At 41.7% G+C, this 25,668-nt stretch overlaps 1 protein-coding gene across 1 annotated transcript; it reads left to right on the plus strand.

Annotated features, from left to right (window-relative positions):
* The first annotated feature begins 18,556 nt into the window (after window positions 1-18,556).
* Window positions 18,557-24,537, plus strand: LOC109904340 (uncharacterized). Its single transcript, XM_031787756.1, has 4 exons — window positions 18,557-18,666; window positions 18,808-18,894; window positions 21,043-21,160; window positions 23,244-24,537. The coding sequence occupies exons 3-4, from the start codon at window positions 21,057-21,059 to the stop codon at window positions 23,830-23,832; spliced, it is 693 nt and encodes a 230-aa protein (XP_031643616.1). The 5' UTR covers window positions 18,557-18,666; window positions 18,808-18,894; window positions 21,043-21,056; the 3' UTR covers window positions 23,833-24,537.
* The last annotated feature ends 1,131 nt before the right edge of the window (window positions 24,538-25,668 follow it).

Genomic DNA, 25,668 nt, shown 5'->3' on the forward strand with positions numbered 1-25,668 from the left:
ATTTATGCGTTTATACAAAGCAAATCAAATTATTTTTGTCACATGCGCCGAATACAACAGGTGTTACAGGTGAAATGCTTACTTTACAAGCCCTTAACCAACAATGCAGTTCAAGAAATAGAGTTAAGAAAATATTTACTAAATAAACTCAAGTAAAAAATGTAATTAAAAGTAACACAATAAAATTACGTAACAATAACGAGGCTATATACATGGAGGTACCGGTACCGAGTCAATGTGTGGGGGTACAGGTTAGTCCAGGTAAATTGTACATGTAGGTAGGGATAAAGTGAATATACATAGATAATAAACAACGAGTTGTAGCAGTGTTAAAAACAATGTAATAGTCCGGTGGCCATTTGATTAGATGGTCAGTAGTCTTTTGGCTTGGGGTTAAAAGCTGTTAAGAAGCCTCTTGAACCTAGACTTGGTGCTCCGGTACCGCTTCCCGTGCGGTAGCAGAGAGGACAGTCTGTGACTTGGGTGACAGGAGTCTATGACATTTTTTGGGGCATTTCAATGAAACCGCCTAGTATATGCTGGAGTGTTTACGGACATATTCAATCTCTCCCAATCCCATTCTGCTGTCCCCACATGCTTCAAGATGTCCACTATTGTTCATGTAACCCAAAAAACAAAGGTAACTGAAGGTAACTGAACTAAATGACTATCGAGTAGCACTCAATTCTTTCATCATGAACTAGTCTCTCAACTTTGAGAGACTAGTTAATGTATTTATTTTATTTCACCTTTATTTAACCAGGTAGGCTAGTTGAGAACACCTTTATTTAACCAGGTAGGCTAGTTGAGAACACCTTTATTTAACCAGGTAGGCTAGTTGAGAACACCTTTATTTAACCAGGTAGGCTAGTTGAGAACACCTTTATTTAACCAGGTAGGCTAGTTGAGAACACCTTTATTTAACCAGGTAGGCTAGTTGAGAACACCTTTATTTAACCAGGTAGGCTAGTTGAGAACACCTTTATTTAACCAGGTAGGCTAGTTGAGAACACCTTTATTTAACCAGGTAGGCTAGTTGAGAACACCTTTATTTAACCAGGTAGGCTAGTTGAGAACACCTTTATTTAACCAGGTAGGCTAGTTGAGAACACCTTTATTTAACCAGGTAGGCTAGTTGAGAACACCTTTATTTAACCAGGTAGGCTAGTTGAGAACACCTTTATTTAACCAGGTAGGCTAGTTGAGAACACCTTTATTTAACCAGGTAGGCTAGTTGAGAACACCTTTATTTAACCAGGTAGGCTAGTTGAGAACACCTTTATTTAACCAGGTAGGCTAGTTGAGAACACCTTTATTTAACCAGGTAGGCTAGTTGAGAACACCTTTATTTAACCAGGTAGGCTAGTTGAGAACACCTTTATTTAACCAGGTAGGCTAGTTGAGAACAAGTTCTCATTTACAACTGCGACCTGGCCAAGATAAAGCATAGCAGTGTGAGCAGACAACAACACAGAGTTACACATGGAGTAAACAATAAACAAGTCAATAAGACAGTAGAAAGAAAAAAATAGTCTATATACATTGTGTGCAAAAGGCATGAGGAGGTAGGCAGATAATTACAATTTTGCAGATTAACACTGGAGTGATAAATGATCAGATGGTAATGTGCAGGTAGAGATATTGGTGTGCAAAAGAGCAGAAAAGTAAATAAATATAAACAGTATGGGGATGAGGTAGGTAAATTGGGTGGGCTATTTACCGATGGACTATGTACAGCTGCAGCGATCGGTTAGCTGCTCAGATAGCAGATGTTTGAAGTTGGTGAGGGAGATAAAAGTCTCCAACTTCAGCGATTTTTGCAATTCGTTCCAGTCACAGGCAGCAGAGAACTGGAACGAAAGGCGGCCAAATGAGGTGTTGGCTTTAGGGATGATCAGTGAGATACACCTGCTGGAGCGCGTGCTACAGGTGGGTGTTGCCATCGTGACCAGTGAACTGAGATAAGGCGGAGCTTTACCTAGCATGGACTTGTAGATGACCTGGAGCCAGTGGGTCTGGCGACGAATATGTAGCGAGGGCCAGCCGACTAGAGCATACAGGTCGCAGTGGTGAGTGGTATAAGGTGCTTTAGTAACAAAACGGAAGGCACTGTGATAAACTGCATCCAGTTTGCTGAGTAGAGTGTTGGAAGCTATTTTGTAGATGACATCGCCGAAGTCGAGGATCGGTAGGATAGTCAGTTTTACTAGGGTAAGTTTGGCGGCTTGAGTGAAGGAGGCTTTGTTGCGGAATAGAAAGCCGACTCTAGATTTGATTTTAGATTGGAGATGTTTGATATGAGTCTGGAAGGAGAGTTTACAGTCTAGCCAGACACCTAGGTACTTATAAATGTCCACATATTCTAGGTAGGAACCATCCAGGGTGGTGATGCTAGTCGTGCGTGCGGGTGCAGGCAGCGAACGGTTGAAAAGCATGCATTTGGTTTTACTAGCGTTTAAGAGCAGTTGGAGGCCACGGAAGGAGTGTTGTATGGCATTGAAGCTCGTTTGGGGGTTAGATAGCACAGTGTCCAAGGAAGGGCCAGAAGCATACAGAATGGTGTCATCAATGGTCATATCACCTCTACCTTACCGGCCACCCTAGACCCACTTAAATTTGCTTACCGCCCCAATAGATCCACAGACGATGCAAACGGATACTGCCCTATCTCATCTGGACAAGAGGAATACCTATGTAAGAATGCTGTTCATTGACTACACCTCTGCATTCAACACCATAGTTCCCTCTAAACTCATCATTAAGCTCAGGATGCAGGGTCTGAACCAAGCCCTGTGCAACTGGGTCCCGGTCTTCCTGACGGGCTGGGCTGGTCTTCACCGGGGGCAAACTACCTGCCCTCTAGGACACCTACAGCACCCAATATCACAAGAAGGACATAATAAAGATCATCAAGGACAACAACCACCCGAGCCACTGCCTGTTCACCCCGTTATCATCCAGAAGGACAGGTGCATCAAAGCTGGGACCGAGAGACTGAAACACAGCTTCTATCTCAAGGCCATCAGACTGTTAAATAGCCTCCACCCAGAATAGGCCATCACTAGCACATGAGAGGCTGCTGCCCTATATACATAGACTTGAAACTTTAATAATGGAACACCAGTCACTTTAATAATGTTTACATATTTAGTATTACTCATCTCATATATATACTGGATTATATTATATTCTACTGTATCTTAGTCTATGTATTACTCATCTCATATATATACTGTATTATATTCTATTCTACTGTATCTTAGTCTATGTATTACTCATCTCATATATATACTGTATTATATTCTATTCTACTGTATCTTAGTCTATGTATTACTCATCTCATATATATGTATATACTGTATTATATTCTATTCTACTGTATCTTAGTCTATGTATTACTCATCTCATATATATACTGTATTATATTCTATTCTACTGTATCTTAGTCTATGTATTACTCATCTCATATATATACTGTATTATATTCTATTCTACTGTATCTTAGTCTATGTATTACTCATCTCATATATATACTGTATTATATTCTATTCTACTGTATCTTAGTCTATGTATTACTCATCTCATATGTATATACTGTATTATATTCTATTCTACTGTATCTTAGTCTATGTATTACTCATCTCATATATATATATATATATATATACTGTATTATATTCTACTGTATCTTAGTCTATGTATTACTCATCTCATATGTATATACTGGATTATATTCTACTGTATTTTAGTCTATGTATTACTCATCTCATATGTATATACTGTATTCTATTCTACTTTATCTTAGTCTATGCATTACTCATCTCATATATATATATATATATATATATATATATACTGTATTATATTCTACTGTATCTTAGTCTATGTATTACTCATCTCATATGTATATACTGGATTATATTATATTCTACTATATCTTAGTCTATGTATTACTCATCTCATATGTATATACTGGATTATATTATATTCTACTATATCTTAGTCTATGTATTACTCATCTCATATATATATACTGGATTATATTATATTCTACTATATCTTAGTCTATGTATTACTCATCTCATATATATATACTGGATTATATTATATTCTACTATATCTTAGTCTATGTATTACTCATCTCATATATATACTGGATTATATTATATTCTACTATATCTTAGTCTATGTATTACTCATCTCATATATATATATACTGGATTATATTATATTCTACTATATCTTAGTCTATGTATTACTCATCTCATATATATATACTGGATTATATTATATTCTACTATATCTTAGTCTATGTATTACTCATCTCATATATATATACTGGATTATATTATATTCTACTATATCTTAGTCTATGTATTACTCATCTCATATATATATACTGGATTATATTATATTCTACTATATCTTAGTCTATGTATTACTCATCTCATATGTATATACTGGATTATATTATATTCTACTATATCTTAGTCTATGTATTACTCATCTCATATATATATACTGGATTATATTATATTCTACTATATCTTAGTCTATGTATTACTCATCTCATATATATATACTGGATTATATTATATTCTACTATATCTTAGTCTATGTATTACTCATCTCATATGTATATACTGGATTATATTATATTCTACTATATCTTAGTCTATGTATTACTCATCTCATATGTATATACTGGATTATATTATATTCTACTATATCTTAGTCTATGTATTACTCATCTCATATGTATATACTGGATTATATTATATTCTACTATATCTTAGTCTATGTATTACTCATCTCATATGTATATACTGGATTATATTATATTCTACTATATCTTAGTCTATGTATTACTCATCTCATATGTATATACTGGATTATATTATATTCTACTATATTTTAGTCTATGCCGCTCCAACATTGCTTGTCCAAACATTTAGATATTCTTAATTCCATTCCTTTGCTTTAGATTTGTGTGTATTGTTGTGAAACTGTTAGATATTACTGTTAGGTATTACTGTTAGATATTACTGTTAGATATTACTGTTAGATATTACTGTTAGATATTAGTGCACTGTTGGGGCTAGGAACACAAGCATTTCGCTATACCCGCAATAACGTCTGCTAAACATGTGTATGTGACCAATAATATTTGATTTGATTTGAAATATGTAGGTCCTGGGTGGCAGGAAGCTTGGCCCCTGTGATGTTTTGGGCCGTACGCACTATAATCTGTAGCGTCTTACGGTCAAATGCCGAGCTGTTGCCATACTAGGAGGTGATGCAACTGGTCAGGACGCTCATGAAAGGTGCAGCTGTCAGATTGGATGGAGAAGGTCACCGCACAGCTAATTTCAGGTCTCTCCAGAGATGTCCGATCGGGTTAAAGTCAGAGCTCTGGCTGGTCCACTCAAGGACATTCATTCAGAAACTTGTCCCGAAGCCACTCCTGCGTTGTCTTGGCTGTGTGCATATGGTTATTGTCCTGTTGGAAGGTGATCCTCAAATCAAATCAAATTTGAGGTCTGAGGTCCTGAGAGCTCTGGAGCAGGAATTCATCAAGGAACTCTCTGTACTTGGTTCCATTCATATTTCCCTCAATCATGACTAGTCTCCCAGTCCCTGCCACTGAAAAACATCCCAGCTGCATGATGCTGCCACCACCATGCTTCACCATAGTGACGCTTGGCATTTTGGCCAAAGATCTCATTCTTGGTTTCATCAGACCAGAGAATATTTTTTCTCATGGCCTGAGAGTCTTTAGATGCCTTTTGGCAAACTCCAAGTAGGCTGTCATGTGCCTTTTACTAAGGAGTGGCTTCCGTCTGGCCACTCTACTATAAAGTCCTAATTGGTGGAATGCTGCAGAGATGGTTGTCCTGGTAGGTTCTCTCATCTCCACAGAGGAACTCTAGAGCTCTGTCAGAGTGACCATTGGTGTCTTGTTCACCTCCCTGACCAATGCCCTTCTCCCCCGATTGCTCAGTTTGGTCGGGCTGCCAGCTCTAGGAAGAGTCTTGGTGGTTCCAAATTTCTTCCATTTAAGAATGATGGAGGCCACTGTGTTCTTGGGGACCTTCAATACTGCAGAAAAGTTTTGGTACTCTTCCCAAGATCTCTGCTGCTACACAATCTTGTCTTGGAGCTCTACCGACAATTCCTTCGACCTCATAGCTTGGTTTTTCCTCTGACATGCACTGTCAACTGTAGGACCTTATATAGACAGGTGTGTGCCTTTCCAAATCATGTCCAATCAATTGAATTTACCACAGGTGGACTCCAATCAAGTTGTAGAAACATCAAGGATGAGATGCAACTGAGCTCAATTTCGAGTCTGATAGCAAAGGGTCTGAATACTTACGTAAGGTATTTCTGGTTTTTATTTTTAATACATTTGCAAACGTTTCTAATTTCTTTGTCATTCTAGGGGTGTAGATTTCTGACATTTTTTTTGTACTCAATACATTTTAGAATAAGGCTTTAACCTAACAAAATGTGGGAAAAAGTCAAGCGGTCTGAATACCTTCCGAAAGGCACTGTAGGTGTTCCTTTTGTCCGGGTGGGAATGGGCAGTGTGGAGTGCGAGTGGAATTGCGTGATCTGTGGATCTGTTGGGGCGGTATGTGAATTGGAATGGGTCTAGGGTTTCCGGGATGATGGTGTTGATCTGAGCCATAACCAGCCTTTCAAAGCACTTCATGGCTACCGACGTGAGTGCTACGGGGCGGTAGTCATTTAGGCAGGTTACCCTTGCATTCTTGGGCACAGGGACTATGGTGGTCTGCTTGAAACATGTAGGTATTACAGACTCGGTCAGGGAGAGGTTGAAAATGTCAGTGAAGACACTTGCCAGTTGGTCTGCCCATGCTCTGAGTACACACCCTGGTAATCCATATCAGGCACAGCGGCCTTGTGAATGTTGACCTGTTTAAAGGTCTTGCTCACATTGGCTACTGAGAGCGTGATCACACAGTCGTCCGGAACAGCTGGTGCTCTCAAAGTGAACAAAATGGGCATTTAGCTAATCTGGTAGGCTTGCGTCACTGGGCAGCTCGCGGCTGGGTTTCCCTTTGTATTCCGTAATAGTTTGCAAGCCCTGACACATACGACGAGCATCGAGCATACGACGAGCATCGTAGAATTCAATCTTAGTCCTGTATTGACCCTTTGCCTGTTTGATGTCTGAGGGCATAGCAGGATTTCTTAGAGTGTCCAGATTGGTGTCCCGCTCCTTGAATGCGGCAGCTCGAACCTTTAGCTCTGTGCGAATGTTGCCTGTAATCCATGGCTTCTGGTTGGGATATGTACGTACGGTCACTGTGGAGATGACGTCATCTATGCATTTATTGATGAAGCCGGTGACTGAGATGGTTTACTCCACAGTTTGGATGAATCATGGAACATATTCTAGTCTTTGCTCGCAAAACAGTCCTTATCAGAGGACATCCCTCAGGTAACTTCTGCCTAACTCTCCGTCTATGCTTCTGCTATTGCATCGCATTTGATTCTAAAAGAATTGTAAACATTTTTGGGCTACCAACCAAAATTCACATAGAATGTGCATTATAGATCTGTCATTCTCATTGAAAACTTGTCTAAGATGTGGTAGATGTGTTCTATGTGAGCTTCAAACAGTAGAAAATACAATATCGTTGGTTCTGGAACATATAATACACAGTGGTTTACATGGCACAATGATTCTCTACACTATGACTGCTCGTTTTGTCACATAAACTGAAATTAGTCAAACTATTTGTCACGCCCTGGCCATAGAGAGGCTTTTTATTCTCTATTTTGGTTAGGCCAGGGTGTGACTAGGGTGGGCATTCTATGCAAATTTTTTCTATGTTTTTGTATGTCGTTGTTTTTGGCCAGGTATGGTTCTCAATCAGGGACAGCTGTCCGTCGTTGTCTCTGATTGAGAACCATACTTAGGTAGCTCTTGCCCACATGGGTTTTGTGGTTAGTTGTTTTCTGTTTTGTGTATTTGCACCTTGCAGAACTGTTCGTTTGTTGTTTTTGTTCAAGTGTTGGTATTTATTAAACGTATTATTAATACTTACCCACGCTGCACCTGGGTCCTCTTCTCCTTCTACCACGCTGCACCTGGGTCCTTTTCTCCTTCTACCACGCTGCACCTGGGTCCTCTTCTCCTTCTACCACGCTGCACCTGGGTCCTCTTCTCGTTCTACCACGCTGCACCTGGGTCCTCTTCTCCTTCTACCACGCTGCACCTGGGTCCTTTTCTCCTTCTACCACGCTGCACCTGGGTCCTTTTCTCCTTCTACCACGCTGCACCTGGGTCCTTTTCTCCTTCTTCCGACGACATTCGTTACACTATTAGAATTTCAGTTACCAGAAAATAGTGGACCAATTTCTACATTTTTATTTATTTTTATTTTATTTCACCTTTATTTAACCAGGTAGGCTAGTTGAGAACAAGTTCTCATTTGCAACTGCGACCTGGCCAAGATAAAGCATAGCAGTGTGAGCATACAACAAAGAGTTACACATGGAGTAAACAATTAACAAGTCAATAACACAGTAGAAAACAAAGGGGGGGTCTATATACAATGTGTGCAAAAGGCATGAGGAGGTAGGCAAATAATTACAATTTTGCAGATTAACACTGGAGTGATAAATGATCAGATGGTCATGTACAGGTAGAGATATAGGTGTGCAGAAGAGCAGAAAGGTAAATAAATAAAAACAGTATGGGGATGAGGTAGGTGAAAAGGGTGGGCTATTTACCAATAGACTATGTACAGCTGCAGCGATCGGTTAGCTGCTCAGATAGCAGATGTTTGAAGTTGGTGAGGGAGATAAAAGTCTCCAACTTCAGCGATTTTTGCAATTCGTTCCAGTCACAGGCAGCAGAGTACTGGAACGAAAGGCGGCCAAATGAGGTGTTGGCTTTAGGGATGATCAGTGAGATACACCTGCTGGAGCGCGTGCTACGGATGGGTGTTGCCATCGTGACCAGTGAGCTGAGATAAGGCGGAGCTTTACCTAGCATAGACTTGTAGATGACCTGGTGCCAGTGGGTCTGGCGACGAATATGTAGCGAGGGCCAGCCGACTAGAGCATACAAGTCGCAGTGGTGGGTGGTATAAGGTGCTTTAGTGACAAAACGGATGGCACTGTGATAGACTGCATCCAGTTTGCTGAGTAGAGTGTTGGAAGCCATTTTGTAGATGACATCGCCGAAGTCGAGGATCGGTAGGATAGTCAGTTTTACTAGGGTAAGCTTGGCGGCTTGAGTGAAGGAGGCTTTGTTGCGGAATAGAAAGCAGACTCTTGATTTGATTTTCGATTGGAGATGTTTGATATGAGTCTGGAAGGAGAGTTTGCAGTCTAGCCAGACACCTAGGTACTTATAGACGTCCACATATTCTAGGTCGGAACCATCCAGGGTGGTGATGCTAGTCGGGCATGCAGGTGCAGGCAGCGACCGGTTGAAAAGCATGCATTTGGTTTTACTAGCGTTTAAGAGCAGTTGGAGGCCACGGAAGGAGTGTTGTATGGCATTGAAGCTTGTTTGGAGGTTAGATAGCACAGTGTCCAAAGACGGGCCGAAAGTATATAGAATGGTGTCGTCTGCGTAGAGGTGGATCAGGGAATCGCCCGCAGCAAGAGCAACATCATTGATATACACAGAGAAAAGAGTCGGCCCGAGAATTGAACCCTGTGGCACCCCCATAGAGACTGCCAGAGGACCGGACAGCATGCCCTCCGATTTGACACACTGAACTCTGTCTGCAAAGTAATTGGTGAACCAGGCAAGGCAGTCATCCGAAAAACCGAGGCTACTGAGTCTGCCGATAAGAATATGGTGATTGACAGAGTCGAAAGCCTTGGCAAGGTCGATGAAGACGGCTGCACAGTACTGTCTTTTATCGATGGCGGTTATGATATCGTTTAGTACCTTGAGTGTGGCTGAGGTGCACCCATGACCGGCTCGGAAACCAGATTGCATAGCGGAGAAGGTACGGTGGGATTCGAGATGGTCAGTGACCTGTTTGTTGACTTGGCTTTCGAAGACCTTAGATAGGCAGGGCAGGATGGATATAGGTCTGTAACAGTTTGGGTCCAGGGTGTCTCCCCCTTTGAAGAGGGGGATGACTGCGGCAGCTTTCCAATCCTTGGGGATCTCAGACGAGATGAAAGAGAGGTTGAACAGGCTGGTAATAGGGGTTGCGACAATGGTGGCAGATAGTTTCAGAAATAGAGGGTCCAGATTGTCAAGCCCAGCTGATTTGTACGGGTCCAGGTTTTGCAGCTCTTTCAGAACATCTGCTATCTGGATTTGGGTAAAGGAGAACCTGGAGAGGCTTGGGCGAGGAGCTGCGGGGGGGGCGGAGCTGTTGGCCGAGGTTGAAGTAGCCAGGCGGAAGGCATGGCCAGCCGTTGAGAAATGCTTATTGAAGTTTTCGATAATCATGGATTTATCAGTGGTGACCGTGTTACCTAGCCTCAGTGCAGTGGGCAGCTGGGAGGAGGTGCTCTTGTTCTCCATGGACTTCACAGTGTCCCAGAACTTTTTGGAGTTGGAGCTACAGGATGCAAACTTCTGCCTGAAGAAGCTGGCCTTAGCTTTCTGCGTGTATTGGTTCCGGACTTCCCTGAACAGTTGCATATCACGGGGACTATTCGATGCTATTGCAGTCCGCCACAGGATGTTTTTGTGCTGGTCGAGGGCAGTCAGGTCTGGGGTGAACCAAGGGCTGTATCTGTTCTTAGTTCTGCATTTTTTGAACGGAGCATGCTTATCTAAAATGGTGAGGAAGTTACTTTTAAAGAATGACCAGGCATCCTCAACTGACGGGATGAGGTCAATGTCCTTCCAGGATACCCGGGCCAGGTCGATTAGAAAGGCCTGCTCACAGAAGTGTTTTAGGGAGCGTTTGACAGTGATGAGGGGTGGTCGTTTGACTGCGGCTCCGTAGCGGATACAGGCAATGAGGCAGTGATCGCTGAGATCCTGGTTGAAGACAGCGGAGGTGTATTTGGAGGGCCAGTTGGTCAGGATGACGTCTATGAGGGTGCCCTTGTTTACAGAGTTAGGGTTGTACCTGGTGGGTTCCTTGATGATTTGTGTGAGATTGAGGGCATCTAGCTTAGATTGTAGGACTGGCAGGGTGTTAAGCATATCCCAGTTTAGGTCACCTAACAGAACAAACTCTGAAGCTAGATGGGGGGCGATCAATTCACAAATGGTGTCCAGGGCACAGCTGGGAGCTGAGGGGGGTCGGTAGCAGGCGGCAACCGTGAGAGACTTATTTCTGGAGAGAGTAATTTTCAAAATTAGTAGTTCGAACTGTTTGGGTATGGACCTGGAAAGTATGACATTACTTTGCAGGCTATCTCTGCAGTAAACCAACCTCTCTGCACCTGGGTCCATTTTGCACCTTTAAATGAAAACAGAAATATATTGTAAAGTCCAAAAATAACTTTACACGCCTGGGAGGCAGCCTGGTTACAAAACTAATATAATCACTTTTCACCATTGCAAATACATTTGCAGTGAGAGTTCAAGACCATACCCACAGTCTGTCAACTCAGACCAGAGACTAGACATTTTCTCATTTGGGAAAAAGTCTGTGGTTGTCAATTCGTTAGTAGGCAAAAAGAAGACGGCCCTCCCCTCCCCGATAGCCTCCTTTGGGCATATTTCTACTTTGCACACTCATCTACTGTCAAATCTACCATTCCAGTGCTTTAATTGCTATATTGTATTTACTTCGCCACCATGGCCTATTTATTGCCTTTAGATCCCTTATCTCACCTCATTTGCTCACATTGTATATATACTTATTTTTCTACTGCATTATTGACTGAATGTTTGTTTTCTTCCATGTGTAACTCTGTGTTGTTATATGTGTCGAACTGCTTTGCTTTATCTTGGCCAGGTCGCAGTTGTAAATGAGAACTTGTTCTCAACTTGCCTCACCCACTGGCGTGATGGACAGCATCCACAGACGTTTCTACTTTCACATTTGTCTCCAGCGATTATCAGGTAAAATACAGTACCAGTCAAAAGTTTGGACACACCTCCTCATTACAGGGGTTTTCTTAATTTTTTTAAACATTTTCTACATTGTAGAATAGTGAAGACATCAACACTATGAAATAACACATGGAATCATGTAGTAAACAAAAAAGTGTGAAACAAATCAAAATATATTTTATATTTGAGTTTCTTCAAAGTAGCCACCTTTTGCCTTGATGACAGCTTTGCACACACTTGGCATTCTCTCAACCAGCTTCATGAAGTAGTCACCTGGAATACAATTAACAGGTGAGCCTTGTTAAAAGTTAATGTCTAATTTCTTTCATTCTTAATGCGTTTGAGCCAATCAGTTGTGTTGTAACAAGGTAGTGGTGGTATACAGAAGATAGCCCTATTTGGTAAAAGTCCATATTATGGCAAGAACAGCTCAAATAAGCAAAGAGAAATGACAGTCCCATCATTACTTTAAGATATGAAGGTCAGTCAAAATAGAAAATGTCAAAGTGCAGTCGCAAAAACCATCAAGCACTATGATGAAGCTGACTCATGAGGACCCACACAGGAAAGGAAGACCCAGTATCAAGCCACAAGGCGAGCTCCAAATGTAGATACAGGAGGCAGATGGTTGAAGTCTTACAATGTTTATTAATCCAAATGGGTAGGTAAGAGAATGTAGGCAAAACGTTTTTTTTTTTTTAAACACGTCAGAGTCCAGGAGGTACAGAGTGGCAGACAGGCTCGTGGTCAAGGCAGGCAGAATGGTCAGGCAGGCGGGTACAAAGTCCAGAAACAGGCAAGGGTCAAACTGTGAGGACTAGAAAGGGAGAATGCAAACAGCAGGAGAACGGGAAAATCACTGTTTGACTTGGAAACATACAAGACAAACTGGCACAGAGAGACAGGAAACACAGGGAGAAACACTGGAGAAAATAAGCGACACCTGGAGAGGGTGGAGACAATCACAAGGACAGGTGAAACAGATCAGGGCGAGACACCCAGAGTTACCTCTGCTGCAGACGATAAGTTCATTAGAGTTAACTGCACCTCCTTCAAGGCTGTTGGAAAAGCATTCCAGGTGAAGCTGGTTGAGAGAATGCCAAGAGTGTTCAAAGCTGTCTCCAAGTCTAAGGGTGGCTACTTTGAAGAATCTCAAGTATAAAATCACTTTTTTGGTTATCCTGTTTGGGATAGGGGGCAGCATTTTCACATTCGGATGAAAAACGTGCCCAGAGTAAACTGCCTGCTACTCAGACCCAGATGCTAATATATGCATATTATTATTAGTATTGGATAGAAAACACTCTGAAGTTTCTACAACTGTTTGAATGATGTCTGTGAGTATAATAGAACTCATATGGCAGCGAAAACCTGAGAAATCCAACCAGGAAGTGGGATTTTTTCAACTCGAATACACAGTGTCTATGGGGTCATATTGCACTTCCTAAGGCTTCCACTAGATGTCAACCGTCTTTAGAACCTTGTTTGATGCTTTTACTGTGAAGGTGGGGGGAATGGGAGCTGAATGAGTCAGAGGTCTGCCAGAGTGACATGAGCTGGTCACGCGCGCTCACGTGACAGCAACCTGTGTTCCATCGCATTTCTACAGACAAAGGAATTCTCCGGTTGAAACATTATTGAAGATTTATGATAAAAACATCCAAAAGATTGATTCTATGCTTCGTTTAACATGTTTCTACGCACTGTAATATGACTTTTCGCCCGAACTTTCGTCTGGACTTGCCCGCGCGTTGTGAGTTTGGATTGTGTACTAAATGCGCAAAAAAAAGGAGGTATTTGGACATAAATTATGGACTTTGTCGAACAAATCAAACATTTATTGTGGAACTGGGATTCCTGGGACTGCATTCTGATGAAGATCATCAAAGGTAAGTGAATAGTTATAAAGCTATTTCTGACTTCTGTTGACTCCACAACATGGCGGATATCTGTTTGGCTTGTCTTGTTGTCTGAGCACTGTACTCAGATTATTACATGGTGTGCTGTTTCCGTAAAGTTTTCTTGAAATCTGACACAGCGGTTGCATTAAGGAGAAGTATATCTATAATTCTGTGCATAATACTTTTATCTCTTATCAAAGTTTATGATGAGTATTTCTGTAAATTGAGGTGGCTCTCTGAAAATTCACCGGATGTTTTCGAGGCACAACATTACTGACCATAAAGCGTCAATGTAAACTGAGATTTTTTTGGATATAAATATGAACTTTATCGAACAAAACATACATCTATTGTGTAACATGAAGTCTTATGAGTGTCATCTGACGAAGATCATCAAAGTTAGTGATTCATTTTATCTCTATTTCTGCGTTTTTGTGACGACTCCCTTTGGCTGGAAAATGGCTGTATGGGTTTTTGTGACTAGGCTTTGACCTAGTGGAGAGGGTAGTAAGTTTTAACATAATCATATGGTGTGCTTTAGCTGTAAAGCATTTTAGAAGTCAAGCTTTAATTTGGTGTATTGCACTTGTGAATGTTTGAAAGTTAAATATTTCTAAAACATATTTTTGAATTTCGCGCTCTGCCTTTTCTGCGGATGTTGTCGAGCCTAACAAGATTTATTACATGATTCCATATGTGTTATTTCATAGTTGTGATGTCTTCACAATTATTATACTGTCACGTTCTGACCTTAGTTCCTTTGTTTTGTCTTTATTTAGTATGGTCAGGGCGTGAGTTGGGGTGGGCAGTCTATGTTTGTTTTTCTATGTTGGGGTTTGTGTTCGGCCTAGTATGGTTCTCAATCAGAGGCAGGTGTCGTTAGTTGTCTCTGATTGAGAATCATACTTAGGTAGCCTTTTTCCACCTGGGTTTGGTGGGTGTTTATTTCCTGTTTAGTGTTTTGTCTTCTGTGTCAGTGTTTGTCGCCACACGGGACTGTTTCGTTCATTTCACGTTTAGTGTTTTGTCTTCCGTGTCAGTGTTTGTCGCCACACGGGACTGTTTCGTTCATTTCACGTTTATTGTTTTGTATTTCGTAGTGTTAAGTTAATGTATTAAAATAAACATTATGGACACTTACCACGCTGCGTTTTGGTCCTCTGATCCTTCTCACTACTCCTTCTCAGAAGAGGAGGACAAGGTTCGTTACATATATACAATGTAGAAAATAGTAAAAATGAAGAAAAACCCTTGAACGAGTAGGTGTGTCCAAACTTTTGACTGGTACAGTATATTATTTTTCTCTAAAATTGCATTTTATTTGGAGGAGGTACATAAAGCAGTCATGTTTTTAATAAAAATGTCATATTAAGATAACTACTGCAATTGACAGAGACAAAAGGCTTTACTTTTCAAATCCAATTTTATTTGTCACATACACATGGTTAGCAGATGTTAATGGTCACATGGTTAGCAGATGTTAATGGTCACATGGTTAGCAGATGTTAATGGTCACATGGTTAGCAGATGTTAATGGTCACATGGTTAGCAGATGTTAATGGTCACATGGATAGCAGATGTTAATGGTCACATGGTTAGCAGATGTTAATGGTCACATGGTTAGCAGATGTTAATGGTCACATGGTTAGCAGATGTTAATGGTCACATGGTTAGCAGATGTTAATGGTCACATGGATAGCAGATGTTAATGGTCACATGGTTAGCAGATGTTAATGGTCACATGGTTAGCAGATGTTAATGGTCACATGGTTAGCAGATGTTAATGGTCACATGGTTAGCAGATGTTAATGGTCACATGGTTAGCAGATGTTAATGGTCACAAGGTTAGCAGATGTTAATGGTCACATGGTTAGCAGATGTTAGTGGTCACAGGGTTAGCAGATGTTAGTGGTCACAGGGTTAGCAGATGTTAATGGTCACATGGTTAGCAGATGTTAATGGTCACATGGTTAGCAGATGTTAGTGGTCACATGGTTAGCAGATGTTAATGGTCACATGGTTAGCAGATGTTAATGGTCACATGGTTAGCAGATGTTAATGGTCACATGGTTAGCAGATGTTAATGGTCACATGGTTAGCAGATGTTAATGGTCACATGGTTAGCAGATGTTAATGGTCACATGGTTAGCAGATGTTAATGGCCACATGGTTAGCAGATGTTAATGGTCACATGGTTAGCAGATGTTAATGGTCACATGGTTAGCGGATGTTAATGGTCACATGGTTAGCGGATGTTAATGGTCACATGGTTAGCGGATGTTAATGGTCACATGGTTAGCAGATGGTAATGGTCACATGGTTAGCAGATGGTAATGGTCACATGGTTAGCAGATGTTAATGGTCACATGGTTAGCAGATGTTAATGGTCACATGGTTAGCAGATGTTAATGGTCACATGGTTAGCAGATGTTAATGGTCACATGGTTAGCAGATGTTAATGGTCACATGGTTAGCAGATGTTAATGGTCACATGGTTAGCAGATGTTAATGGTCACATGGTTAGCAGATGTTAATGCGAGTGTAGCGAAATGCTTGTGCTTCTAGTTCCGACAATGCAGTAATAACCAACAAGTAATCTAACTAACAATTCCAAAACTACTGTCTTATACACACAAGTGTAGGGGGATAAAGAATATGTACATAAAGATATATGAATGAGTGATGGTACAGAGCGGCATAGGCAAGATACAGTAGATGATATCGAGTACAGTATATACATATGAGATGAGTATGTAAACAAAGTGGCATAGTTAAAGTGGCTAGTGATACATGTATTACATAAAGATGCAGTAGATAATATAGAGTACAGTATATACGTATACATATGAGATGAATAATGTAGGGTATGTAAACATTATATTAGGTAGCATTGTTTAAAGTGGCTAGTGATATATTTTACATCATTTCCCATCAATTCCCATTTATTAAAGTGGCTGGAGTTGAGTCAGTGTGTTGGCAGCAGCCACTCAATGTTAGTGGTGGCTGTTTAACAGTCTGATGGCCTTGAGATAGAAGCTGTTTTTCAGTCTCTCGGTCCCAGCTTTGATGCACGTGTACTGACCTCGCCTTCTGGATGATAGCGGGGTGATCAGGCAGTGGCTCGGGTGGTTGTTGTCCTTGATGATCTTTATGGCCTTCCTGTAACATCGGGTGGTGTAGATGTCCTGGAGGGCAGGTAGTTTGCCCCCGCATCTGTAGAAGTTTCTGGAACAGTAGTGGAGAGGGTAGCAAGTTTTAAGTTCCTCGGCATACACATCACAGACAAACTGAATTGGTCCAGCCACACAGACAGCATCATGAAGAAGGCGCAGCAGCGCCTCTTCAACCTCAGGAGGCTGAAGAAATTCGGCTTGTCACCAAAAGCACTCACAAACTTCTGCAGATGCACAATCGAGAGCATCCTGTCGGGCTGTATCACCGCCTGGTACGGCAACTGCTCCGCCCACAACCGTAAGGCTCTCCAGAGGGTAGTGAGGTCTGCACAACGCATCACCGGGGGCAAACTACCTGCCCTCCAGGACACCTACACCACCCGATGTCACAGGAAGGCCACCCGAGCCACTGCCTGTTCACCCCGCTATCATCCAGAAGGCGAGGTCAGTACACGTGCATCAAAGCTGGGACCGAGAGACTGAAAAACAGCTTCTATCTCAAGGCCATCAGACTGTTAAACAGCCACCACTAACATTGAGTGGCTGCTGCCAACACACTGACTCAACTCCAGCCACTTTAATAATGGGAATTGATGGGAAATGATGTAAAATATATCACTAGCCACTTTAAACAATGCTACCTAATATAATGTTTACATACCCTACATTATTCATCTCATATGTATATGTATATACTGTACTCTATATCATCTACTGCATCTTTATGTAATACATGTATCACTAGCCACTTTAACTATGCCACTTTGTTTACATACTCATCTCATATGTATATACTGTACTCGATACCATCTACTGTATCTTGCCTATGCCGTTCTGTACCATCACTCATTCATATATCTTTATGTACATATTCTTTATCCCCTTACACTTGTGTCTATAAGGTAGTAGTTTTGGAATTGTTAGCTAGATTACTTGTTGGTTATTACTGCATTGTCAGAACTAAAAGCACAAGCATTTCGCTACACTCGCATTAACATCTGCTAACCATGTGACCATTAACATCTGCTAACCATGTGTATGTGACAAATAAAATTTGATTAGATTTGATTTGATTTACAGCTTGGAATCGAACCAGGGTCAATAATACCTGTTTATTTCCAGTAAAGCTATTGCATCACCTGTCTCTCCCTTTGCCCTCCCTGGATAAATATGGTAATGAGGTCAGCAGCCTCTGCCCCTCCCTCTGCCCTCCCTTCTCTGGATAAATATGGTAATGAGGTCAGCAGCCTCTGCCCCTCCCTCTGCCCTCCCTTCTCTGGATAAATATGGTAATGAGGTCAGCAGCCTCTGCCCCTCCCTCTGCCCTCCCTTCTCTGGATAAATATGGTAATGAGGTCAGCAGCCTCTGCCCCTCCCTCTGCCCTCCCTTCTCTGGATAAATATGGTAATGAGATCAGCAGCCTCTGCCCCTCCCTCTGCCCTCCCTGGATAAATATGGTAATGAGGTCAGCAGCCTCTGCCCCTCCCTCTGCCCTCCCTGGATAAATATGAACACATAAAACCCATATAAAGTGCTGCTCACATGGACACCGCTACAACCCTTCAACAGGTACATGGGTGAATTAGTACCTTCTCTCTGAACTAAATGTGATAACTGTGGTTCTGCTGTTTTTAATAAAGAACATGTCTAAGTGTGTTTTCGATGTTTTCCATAACTTGAGTTGACCTTAATCTGTTTTGTCTTGGATAGAGGACATCAGTCAGCCATCTACAATCTAGAGGACATCAGCCAGCCATCTACAACCTACAGGACAATAACCAGCCATCCGCAATCTCTGTAAGTGTATTCTACCTGACTTATATCTAATGTTATCTTTACTGCTTATCAACATGGTTGATTTTATATAAATAGGACCTTTGTAACCCTCCATGAGCTCCTTGAACAGAATAAGTAAACACTGAGTATACAAAACATTAAGAATACCTTAATACAGAGTTACACCCACATCTCTCACAGAACAGCATAAATTTATCAGGTCATGGACTCTACAAGGTGTCGAAAGTGTTCCACAGGGATGCTGGCCCATGTTGACTCCAATGCTTCCCACAATTGTGTCAAGTTGGCTGGATGTCCTTTGGGTGGTGGACCATTCTTGATACACACGGGAAACTGTTGAGCGTGAAAAACCCAGCAGCGTTGCAGTTCTTGACACAAACCAGTGCGCCTGGCACCTATAACCATACCCCGTTCAAAGGGGTCAATAATTTGTCCTGCCCCTTTCACCCTCTGAATGGAACACATACACAACAACCCATGTATCAAGGCTTATAAGTCCTTCTTTAACCTGTCTCCTCCCCTTCATCTACACTGATTGAAACAGATTTCTTATCAATAAGGGATCATAGCTTTCACCTGGGTACACCTGGTCAGTCAGTCTATGTCCTTGAAAGAGCATAACAGACTATTATGAAAGTGTTCATATTTTTTTGTCCACTCATTGTGTGTATATATATATATATATATATTTAAATAGTGTATTAATGTGTGTTTCAGCTGTGTATATAGTTTGTTCCTGTGTGTTTCAGCTGTGTGTGTATATATATATATATATATTTAAATAGTGTATTAATGTGTGTTTCAGCTGTGTGTATATAGTGTGTTTCAGCTGTGTGTGTATATAGTGTGTTCCTGTGGGTTTCAGCTGTGTGTGTATATACAGTGTGTTCCTGTGTGTTTCAGCTGTGTGTGTATATACAGTGTGTTCCTGTATGTTTCAGCTGTGTGTATATACAGTGTGTTCCTGTATGTTTCAGCTGTGTGTATATACAGTGTGTTCCTGTATGTTTCAGCTGTGTGTGTATATACAGTGTGTTCCTGTGTGTTTCAGCTGTGTGTGTATATACAGTGTGTTCCTGTGTGTTTCAGCTGTGTGTGTATATACAGTGTGTTCCTGTATGTTTCAGCTGTGTGTATATACAGTGTGTTCCTGTATGTTTCAGCTGTGTGTATATACAGTGTGTTCCTGTATGTTTCAGCTGTGTGTGTATATACAGTGTGTTCCTGTGTGTTTCAGCTGTGAGTGTATATACAGTGTGTTCCTGTATGTTTCAGCTGTGTGTGTATATACAGTGTGTTCCTGTATGTTTCAGCTGTGTGTATATACAGTGTGTTCCTGTATGTTTCAGCTGTGTGTATATACAGTGTGTTCCTGTATGTTTCAGCTGTGTGTGTATATACAGTGTGTTCCTGTGTGTTTCAGCTGTGAGTGTATATACAGTGTGTTCCTGTATGTTTCAGCTGTGTGTGTATATACAGTGTGTTCCTGTATGTTTCAGCTGTGTGTATATACAGTGTGTTCCTGTATGTTTCAGCTGTGTGTATATACAGTGTGTTCCTGTATGTTTCAGCTGTGTGTGTATATACAGTGTGTTCCTGTGTGTTTCAGCTGTGAGTGTATATACAGTGTGTTCCTGTATGTTTCAGCTGTGTGTGTATATACAGTGTGTTCCTGTATGTTTCAGCTGTGTGTATATACAGTGTGTTCCTGTATGTTTCAGCTGTGTGTATATACAGTGTGTTCCTGTATGTTTCAGCTGTGTGTGTATATACAGTGTGTTCCTGTGTGTTTCAGCTGTGTGTGTATATACAGTGTGTTCCTGTGGGTTTCAGCTGTGTGTGTATATACAGTGTGTTCCTGTATGTTTCAGCTGTGTGTGTATATACAGTGTGTTCCTGTATGTTTCAGCTGTGTGTGTATATATAGTGTGTTCCTGTGTGTTTCAGCTGTGTGTTTATATAGTGTGTTCCTGTGTGTTTCAGTTGTGTGTATATATAGTGTGTTCCTGTGTGTGTATATATAGTGTGTTCATGTGTGTTTCAGATGCGTGTATATATAGTGTGTTCCTGTGGGTTTCAGCTGTGTATATACAGTGTGTTCCTGTGGGTTTCAGCCGTGTGTGTTTATATAGTGTGTTCCTGTTTCAGCTGTGTGTGTAGCTATGAGGGGAATTGTCCTTCTCTTTCTGCTGTCTCTCTGGCCTGGAGGCAACGTGGATGCTATCAATCAAGAGATCTTGGCTAATGTGGTACAAGAGATGAGAAGGTGGGTGTTTCTCTGTTCATTCATAATCTATGAACTCCTAAAATACTTTTAGACATAATTATTAGCCATTATAAGAAATAACACATTTTTTGGGGAACATTTGAAGTTTATATTCCTCTTAACATTCATTCAATATTTTTATTCTGTCCTGACTGTTTGATCGACCGATAAAAACACTGGTTCAAACCGTGAACCCCTGTTATTGTAATGGTGAGAGGTTAGCATGTCTTGGGGGTATGATATGAAATTGCTAACCTCCCCTGTTATTGTAATGGTGAGAGGTTAGCATGTCTTGGGGGTATGATATGAAATGCTAACCTCCCCTGTTATTGTAATGGTGAGAGGTTAGCATGTCTTGGGGGTATGATATGAAATGCTAACCTCCCCTGTTATTGTAATGGTGAGAGGTTAGCATGTCTTGGGGGTATGATATGAAATGCTAACCTCCCCTGTTATTGTAATGGTGAGAGGTTAGCATGTCTTGGGGGTATGATATGAAATGCTAACCTCCCCTGTTATTGTAATGGTGAGAGGTTAGCATGTCTTGGGGGTATGATATGAAATGCTAACCTCCCCTGTTATTGTAATGGTGAGAGGTTAGCATGTCTTGGGGGTATGATATGAAATGCTAACCTCCCCTGTTATTGTAATGGTGAGAGGTTAGCATGTCTTGGGGGTATGATATGAAATGCTAACCTCCCCTGTTATTGTAATGGTGAGAGGTTAGCATGTCTTGGGGGTATGATATGAAATGCTAACCTCCCCTGTTATTGTAATGGTGAGAGGTTAGCATGTCTTGGGGGTATGATATGAAATGCTAACCTCCCCTGTTATTGTAATGGTGAGAGGTTAGCATGTCTTGGGGGTATGATATGAAATGCTAACCTCCCCTGTTATTGTAATGGTGAGAGGTTAGCATGTCTTGGGGGTATGATATGAAATGCTAACCTCCCCTGTTATTGTAATGGTGAGAGGTTAGCATGTCTTGGGGGTATGATATGAAATGCTAACCTCCCCTGTTATTGTAATGGTGAGAGGTTAGCATGTCTTGGGGGTATGATATGAAATGCTAACCTCCCCTGTTATTGTAATGGTGAGATGTTAGCATGTCTTGGGGGTATGATATGAAATGCTAAACTCCCCCTGTTATTGTAATGGCGAGATGTTAGCATGTCTTGGGGGTATGATATGAAGTGCTAACCTCCCCTGTTATTGTAATGGTGAGAGGTTAGCATGTCTTGGGGGTATGATATGAAATGCTAAACTCCCCCTGTTATTGTAATGGTGAGAGGTTAGCATGGGGGGGGGGGGGGGGGGGGTTATGAATAAGGCTGAGTAACTTTCCCACTCATCATTATTCACGATTAATTCAGGATTATCCGTAATGGTAGCATCCACATGGATGTAGAAGTGTTTAGAGACATATTCTTTTATACAATTAAAGTGACTCCAAAATTATTTCTATTGGGCACAAAATAATCTGAAACACAACCTAAATAAACAGCATATGCATCCAACAAGTTTAATAAAAAGTCACACGCTTGATGTAGTCATTGAGTGCTAGGAACATGGGACCAAATACTAAACATTGGACTACTTTAAGAGAGGTCTGAGATAGTGCCCTCCGTAATTATTGGGACAGTGACACATTGTTTGTTGTTTTGGCTCTGTACTCCAGAACTTTGGATTTGAAATGATACAATGACTGACTATGAGGTTAACTTTGTCCATGAGATGGAGGTGATCATTTATGCAAAAGTGACAGTGCACATATTCACTCCATGAAATGGAAAGTTGAAGCGTTCTAAACTTTTGTTTTGGTCAAATAGACGGGAGTGCCTTCGTCCTGTCTGTTTATAATGTTTCTGATCCTGTGTGTTCTGTCTCCTGTCTGTTTATAATGTTTCTGATCCTCTGTGTTCTGTCTATTCTGTCTCCTGTCTGTTTATAATGTTTCTGATCCTCTGTGTTCTGTCTCCTGTCTGTTTAAAATGTTTCTGATCCTCTGTGTTCTGTCTCCTGTCTGTTTAGAATGTTTCTGATCCTCTGTGTTCTGTCTCTTCTGTCTCCTGTTGTTGTTCAGGTTCGGCCTGGAGAACCGCCAGTATGCCATGGCTGTCTTACTCACCCAACAGCAGTGCACCCAAAATGGAGAAATCTTTGATGTAGGCGTGCAACCTCAGGTTGTCCAGAAGAGACTACAGGATTATAGTGTCTACATAGGAGACCGGCTCATCGCAGCCATACCTGACACCTACCATGCTGAGTACCTTCTCTTGGGGCATGATAAAACCAACCCCAGCAAAATGCAGACTCTGTTAACAGCAGCAAAGCCTAATGACTGCATCGTCTTCTTCTCCAACTACTCTCCCTGCCTGGAGAGATGCAACGTCCCTAATGGAGCAACCAGCATTCTCCCCTTCATGACCGTCTTCAACGGCAGGAACGCCAACCAGATGGCCTTTGTCTTCTCCTCGGTTTGGGACCCCACAATGCACCATACAGGAGTGACCAAACCGACAAGGCAGCAGGTGTTTGAGTCCTTCCAGAGAATAGAAAGTTTCCTCCCTTTATATCGTTGTGTCAGATTCCCGGAATACAATAAATGGGTCAACAGATGTTACCGTTGTGTCACTAATCCAGTGACCAATGACTGTCTGTATGGATACTAATAGTGTACACTGTCTGTATGGGTACTACTAGTGTACACTGTCTGTATGGGTACTACTAGTGTACACTGTCTGTATGGGTACTACTAGTGTACACTGTCTGTATGGGTACTACTAGTGTACTCTGTCTCAATGGTGGAAATATAGAAATGTATATTTTCTTTCTTTCCCTCTGTCCATCTCTCTCTCTGTCCATCTCTCTCTCTGTCCATCTCTCTCTCTGTCCATCTCTCTCTGTCCATCTCTCTCTCTCTGTCCATCCCCCTCTCTCTGTCCATCCCCCTCTCTCTACATCTCTCTCTCTGTCCATCTCTCTCTCTGTCCATCCATCTCTCTCTGTCCATCCCCCTCTCTCTGTCCATCCCCCTCTCTCTACATCTCTCTCTCTGTCCATCTCTCTCTCTGTCCATCCATCTCTCTCTGTCCATCCATCTCTCTCTGTCTATCCCCCTCTCTCTGTCCATCCCCCTCTCTCTGTCCATCCCCCTCTCTATGTCCATCTCTCTCTCTCTGTCCATCCCCCTCTCTCTATCCATCTCTCTCTGTCCATCCATCTCTCTCTGTCCATCCCCCTCTCTCTGTCCATCTCTCTCTCTGTCCACCTCTCTCTCTGTCCATCTCTCTCTGTCCACCCCCATCTCTCTGTCCATCCCTCTCTGTCCATCTCTCTCTCTACACAGTTCATTAAAGTTCACCATAGCATCAACATTACTGTCTCCATCATTAATGTTGTTGGTATTTCTGTCTTTATTAGGTTTTATTACACTGACATAAACACTGCATGACAGAAAGACCATGTCCTTCCTGTTTCCCTGCATCTTCTGAGGTTGAACGTAGAGGACTATAAACAGTCTTGTAAATGTTGTTGAAAACACTTGAAATGTGGTGAGACTGATAGAGTTAAGATTTGGACCCACAGATACAAACACATAACATTATGACAATAACCGAAGGAGATATCAACACACATGTAGCTGTGTAATATATATAAGGACTTAACATAAACAAACACACGCCCTAATGAACATGTACTAGGTTTTCCCAAGAGAGTTCTGGTCAGTCACCCTCTCAGCGGTGTCCATTCCCCCTCGAGCAGACACCAAGACGGCTACTCTGGGACAGAGTAGGAGGCAGTTCAGTTTGGCCACGCAATTCATCCAAAAGTGAAAATGCTGCCCCCTATCCCAAACAAGTTAAGGAACTTCACTGGACTCTATGTAAACTGGAAACCATATATCCTGAAGCTGCATTTATTGTAGTTGGGGATTTTAACAAAGCAAATGTGAGAACAAGGCTACCTAAATTCTACCAGCATATTTCTGCACTATGCGCAGGGGTAATACACTCGATCACTGCTACGCTAACTTCTGCGATGCGTTATGACATTATGACAATAACCAAAGGAGATATCAACACACTCTAACTTCCCCAATGCGTTATGACTGTTAGCGTAACTGTCTGTAAGGGAGTCAGGCGCAGGAGAGCAGAATTTGGGTAGCAAACGGAGCCTTTTATTTAGGCGAACAAAACGCATGGCACTAAGAACACTAAACACAATACGGGTTGACATAACCCAGCGCAACCAGTCTAACGTGTGCATAAACGAAACAATAAACAATTTCACACACAGACATGGGGGGGGGGGGAACAGAGGGTTAAGTACACAACAAGTAATGAGGGAAATGTACACCGGGTGTGTGGGAAAACAAGACAAAACAAATTGAAAAATGAACGGTGGATCGGCGATGGCTAGAAGACCGGTGACGTCGACCGCCGAACGCCGCCCCGAACAAGTAGAAGGAACCGACTTCACCTGAAGTCGTGACAATGACGTGACAA

This window comes from Oncorhynchus kisutch, linkage group LG14, assembly GCF_002021735.2.
Source record: "Oncorhynchus kisutch isolate 150728-3 linkage group LG14, Okis_V2, whole genome shotgun sequence".
Lineage (NCBI taxonomy): Eukaryota > Metazoa > Chordata > Actinopteri > Salmoniformes > Salmonidae > Oncorhynchus > Oncorhynchus kisutch.

Bases quoted from the DNA above. Each gene is read 5' to 3' on its own strand.
- LOC109904340 (XM_031787756.1), top strand. From the start codon at position 21,057: ATGAGGGGAATTGTCCTTCTCTTTCTGCTGTCTCTCTGGCCTGGAGGC. The intron at 21,161-23,243 runs GTGGGTGTTTCT...GTTGTTGTTCAG, and splicing joins GTGGTACAAGAGATGAGAAG to GTTCGGCCTGGAGAACCGCC.